This window comes from Atta cephalotes, assembly GCF_000143395.1.
Source record: "Atta cephalotes unplaced genomic scaffold scaffold00004, whole genome shotgun sequence".
In the NCBI taxonomy this organism is placed as follows: Eukaryota; Metazoa; Arthropoda; class Insecta; order Hymenoptera; family Formicidae; genus Atta; species Atta cephalotes.
Window position 1 is genome coordinate 3,979,109 of NW_012130068.1, and position 6,000 is coordinate 3,985,108.

The 6,000-nt window shown below is 33.5% G+C and overlaps 1 protein-coding gene across 1 annotated transcript in view; it reads right to left on the reverse strand.

Annotated features, from left to right (window-relative positions):
• LOC105625941 (glutamate receptor ionotropic, kainate 2) overlaps positions 1 to 6,000 on the reverse strand; it is a 136,192-nt gene that overhangs the window by 9,127 nt on the left and 121,065 nt on the right. The window contains exon 12 of the mRNA XM_012207252.1: positions 2,753 to 2,857. Coding sequence (XP_012062642.1) covers positions 2,753 to 2,857 — 105 coding nt within the window. The remainder of the gene's footprint in view (positions 1 to 2,752; positions 2,858 to 6,000) is intronic.

A 6,000-nucleotide genomic window follows, 5' to 3' on the forward strand; every position in this document is an offset into this window, starting at 1 on the left:
TCGTGGCATTCACGTTACGTGCAATAATATTAATGAGAGAATAAATGTTTATTAATTCTCACAAGTAACCGTCTAAACATAGAGATATAAAGATAGTCTGTAATTGACTATCTTTATATCTCAGAAACTATTATACATATATTGCTTAAAATAAAAATTTTAAAAATCAAATAATGTTTTTTATTTAATTTTTCGAAAATTATGTATAATACTTTAAATCACGAATTTTGGGACACCCAATGTATTTGAAAAATATCTTATTAAAGATAATTTTCAAATGTTTTTCAGAAAGTCTTGAAAAAAAATTTTTAAAGTGCCAATAATATTTTAATTTAACGCTTTAAAAATGACAGAAATATTTTAGATAGAAATATTTTAGAATATATTGTATGACAGTTTATTCATTTATTATCTTAAATAATATCTATCTTAATTTTAAATAATATCTATTGAAAATTGATAAAAAATGTGACGTATACACTTTAAAAACTTCTGAGAAAAAAATTCAAAGTAATTAATAAAGTTTATCGAGTTTTTATTAGAAAGAAAGGATGATTAACTTTATTGGTTTTTCATAGAGAAGTTATGTTACTTCTATTATTTATCGATTGCTCTAATGACATTTTAAAGTGCTGACTCTTTTACTTTATTATTATACAGCAATTTGATTAGATAACAAGACTATAATTCAATATATGTAGATATATCATAGAATAAAAGTCTGTAGTAAAAGTCGAGGGCGAATAAAACAGGAATAAAAGAGTGAAAAAATGAATCGGTACCAAAGATCGAAAATGACCGTAAATTTCGTCGGACCAAACGTCTGATTGGATTTTCCACAGAAAATCGAGAAATTGGAGATGAACGAAGGGAGCGACACAGTCGGCATGATCTCGTCGTCAATCGTGTCGTCGTCGCGAAAATTTTATTACAAAAACTCGAGAAATTAACTTCTCGGTATTATTACGTCGCTCCTTGCGCAATGCCATTATTAACTTCGGAGTAAGCGAATCCCACCACTGCTCGTTACGGTATAAAGTGCAGCTGGTCGAGAGAGAAGTTAACTCAGCATCTCGAATTATTTAGCGCGAATCGGAACTTGAGGAGATTCCGGTACTACCGCTCAAATCGATCGAACGAAATCCATGAATTGGGAGAAACTCTCGGCAGACATTCTGGGAATAATTAAAGTTTCACGAATAATAAGGTGGAATCGAAGAGACAATAGAAATAGAGAAATATAAAGAAATATAGATAGAGAAAAAGGAAGAAGAAAGAGATAGCAGAGAGGGAGTGAAAAAGGGGAGTTAAAATGGTGAAGAAACAGCTCGTCGAAACGAGTTTCGAATTAATTGGCTCTAATTCGACACATCAGCTGATCGATGACATTGTACATTCCGATTATTAAACCATTGCGTACCATCACTTGTGAGCGGTTCTAATTAGTCTGCTTCCCCCTTCTGCGACCTCGCAACACATGCTGCACTGTATTATAAGCGAACATACATACATGTGCTTGATGATGCATTTGCATGTTGGTACATGCAAATGCATCATCAAGCGGCGCGATATTACAGACACGATCTTGTAACCGAGTCGTATTAATAAAGATTAAATTTGACATAGACACGAAACCATTTTTTTTTCCAGCATTTGTTTCATCTGTCGCATTTTCAAGCCTTTGTTCGAGATTTTTGTCACTTTATAATTATGCAAAGAATTATTTGTACATATTACGTATAAACTCCCAATGAAAATCTTTTACAGAATCTTTTTGATATTTAATAAAACATAACGCTCCAGACTTTGTTTTTTTTTTATAAATATGTTTTTTATAAATATTACATTAATGATTCAATAAACACAAAATGTTGTGATAAAATTCTTTTATCACCCTGTAGTTACTCAAAAAATTATTTATATGTATTGTACAAACGAAAGTAAATGATACGCATCTGATTTCCATTTAGAGACCATTTAGAACGCAATGTTCGATTAGGTTGAGTTTAACCACTACAGGCAATTACTACTATATATAATATAGTTGATAATAATCTCTTATACGCAAATGGTATTTACATCCAATTATTAATTGGCTATTTTAGCAAAATGTGGAAGCATTATACAAACGTAACCGTTAGCAATAATCCATTCACAGGCAAGTAGATAAGAACTAGTTATGGTCAGCCAGCACCACAACCAAACCGAATTACCGTCGTACGGATGGCATTACTTAGATAAAACATCTCAATTAAAACTACCTTGTTCGCGTTTGTATCAACTTTTTAGAGATTGTGCGCAATTAAAAAAAGAAAAACGTGAAAATATCGACAGAGATATGATTCGACGATGCAAAATTTTCATCGACATAACTTTGGATGTAGGCACGTTCGTGTTGGCTGCCAAATAAAAATAGTCTAACAACAACAGATGGAGTATACGACGGTAAAAAACGGCAAATAAGAATAACAGATGCGCTGCGCGGAAAAATACACGAGGGAGGAGAAAGACCAACAAAGCCGGATGCCGGAACCGCCACGGCAACAATGCGGCGGGACGTGGACGAAATAAAAATATGGGCTATCAGAATAACGCCATTTCGCGTGTGAACCGTGAGATTAGAGCGGAGGCTTATACAAGATAACTTTAAATGCTCCGGACGAGCTAAATACAATTGCTACTTTGTAACGTGATAAATTCTCGCGATTTTGCACATCGAAATTACTGTCCGGCGAAACCGACTCTTGCTTACCTTGAACAGGATCGAGATACCCAAATTCATGAATGGCTTTGTGAAATCGATCACCCTCTCGCGCGCGTAGTTGATTGTCATCGAGCCGACAGCGAGATCAGCCCTCTGCGAAATGAGAGAAGATAATTAAAAAAAATATATATATATTAAAAGACGAAGACACAAATTCAAGAAATTTAGAGTAGATGTTCATAGACATGTTCAAAATCAAAAGACATATTTAAGACATCTTTAAAACGTCTTTTAGACATATCGCAAGATATAAGCGAGTCAACGTGACATAATGATAATAAATCAATAATCAGTGGAGATGACCAAATTCCATTTTCTTACGATTTGAAACTTAGATTACATTACCAATAATTCATTGTTTCTCCTATCACTCTTTTGATATATATTGACGTAACGGTCTAATATGATTTATTATTCTAAATGTAAATTTCATAACATCTTTGTATGACTTGTACGGATGCTTCCCATTAGATATCGTTCTATCTTTATTCCAGTGAATGTCAAGAAAGAAGAATAATACCTGTATCGACTTGTGTCACTAAATGAAGAACACTATTCTGACTTATCACTAGTATATTATGATTGATACGAGTGATTATTGACGGCTTATTGTAGAAAATCCATTTAAGACGTATTTAAAACGTCTTATGTCTTGATTTTGGACATGTGTGCTTTCTAGATTAATTCTAATTTATTTCCATTATCGAGTCAAAATGCAGACTCGAGCGCTGCTTTTGAAGCCAAGCTGCTCTCGAATTATCCACTTGGTCGTTCGACAGGTGCTCGAGATTATTTAGACACGCGCGACAATAGAATAGCTGACTCGGCAGTAGTCGACGAGGAAAACGTTGTCCTCGATTCAATGAAGCTACCTCGAAGAAAGAGCTCAATATGCGTACTTTTGCCACGATATCTAACTGCTTCTTCAGCGTCTGCGAAAGCACTCGCTGGCGTGCGCGGTGGCGCACCACGAGACGGCAGTTTGCCGAGATTTATTTCCGGCTTGCGCTGCACACAGAAAGCGTGGATATCTGGATGGAAATACGCCCGATAGGGAAATCTCCTGTCTTTCCTGCACGTGCTCCGCGCTCTGTCTCTATTGGTATGCGATGTTAAATTTTCTATAAGCGTTCTGTACGCAAACGTGTACGTTACACGAGAATTCTGTTGCGCGACGTAGGCGAAACATGATTCATGCACTTGTCAATTTTTTATATTCGCAATGATTTATGTGACAAGATAATACGTAATATCTATTTTACGTCTCAAATTAGGTGTAGTAAAAAGAAATCCATTATTTTTCCATTCAATTTCATGCAAAAATAATGGATTTCTTTTTACTACCCCTAATATATTTAGTCCGGAAAATTAGGAGATTGGATTTCAATCAGAATAGATTTCAATCGAATGATGCGTACTAAATGAAAAAGAGATTTGGCATTTTCTTTTTTCTTGATTAAATTAGTCTGATTAAAGAAGAATTTTAGCAGATTTTTTTTAAGCAGTCTAATATTCTCTGAATGTTCATATCTCTTTCTTTTTTCTCTCTTTATTTTTCTTTCATTTTTTTTTCTGTATCTTTATCTTCTATTATTATTTTATTTGATTGTTTCTAAATGTAATTCTGTTGTAACTACATGTATAAAATCTTAGCGTTGGAAGATATCTTAAAATATTCAATTAATAGTGATATTTGTCTGTTTATCCATCTCTTTCTCTCTCTCGTATTTTAATTTTCAGTATTTTCTTTTGTATTCTGTATTTATACATTAATAAATACATTAATTAAGAGAAGCGCCAATTACGATCAAAGTTAGATGTCGGAATAATATATCTTTATTTTGTATATAATACATCTATATTTTTAAATAAATTCATTTCAGATATATGACCGCAAACCCATTACTTACGGACTTATAACACAATCAAATTAAAATAATAATCTTCCTAAATTAAAAAGTAATCGGCGCGCAGTCATACATCCGAAATAAATTTATTTAAAAACACATAAATATATTATTCCAACACATCTAACTTTGATCGTATATAAATGCCGCTTCTATTTAATTAATGTATTTATATAATCCTATTTTAATTTTAATAATAGTAAATAATTTTGTGATTGGATTATAAATGAAAGGCTATCATTATTGATTTCCAATGAAATATATAATTACAATTTCGTTTTTATCCTTTCACGCAAAAATTCAATATTTTATATACGCATTACTCTGTATTACGACTGTCGATAGTTAAACCGTGAATGGGAATGGTGATACATCTCACGTACAATGGACAGCCGAAATGGTCGACATCGACGTCGCATAAAACGAGATACTGGTTCATCTCGTGAAAGATATTTCGGATTGGCGGCGTCACTAATTCGCGCGTGATTTACGTTACGCCCTGTGCCCATGGATGACGGTCGCAATAATTTGTTGTTGCGTGTTCTCGCGCGATGACAGCATGGCGCCATTGCGGACCCGCGATGCATCGTGCCGTCAATCGTTTATGAATGTACGAGCGATGCAGTGTATGTACAACGCATCAAATGTGTCGAAGAGAAATATGAATGTGAGAAGCTGGTTAAAGCTGCAAGCAGAGATAATGTACCGGAAAAAGGGCGATATCAATTTACATAGAATTACCGAGAGACACGAGAGTGTCGGATATTAATATGTATCCGCAATATGCTATATGTATATCTATCTCATTTATTTAATTTAATACTTCTGTTGAAAATCACTTTTGCCGATTAATAATTTCGATGACGGCAGTGATATATTGTGAGCGAGCTTCGTTTTTCATTTCATTCATTCATTTTTGAGTCGTGTTACCTTTTCCCGTGCAGCCGACAAACGATATCCCATTTATCAACTGTGTTCAGATAAAAATGAAACATCAATATATCATTCTTTTCAAGGAAATCCACACGAGGGAAATTAATATCTTGTGTAACATTTTACATATTTTGCCTATCAACGAATACCTACTCCAAAACTTGTTGCGTTAAATTACAAATTAGCATGATACACAAAAATTTTATTTCTATTAAAATAATATTTCTATTAAGAGAAATGTTTTTCCTATTATATTATATTATATTTTCAAAATAATACCACTCGCTCTCTTTCTCTCTCTCTCTCTNTCNTCTNTCTACTACTACTACTACTCTTACTACTTACTACTACTTACGTTACTTACTTCTTACTACTACTACTTACGTACTCGTTACA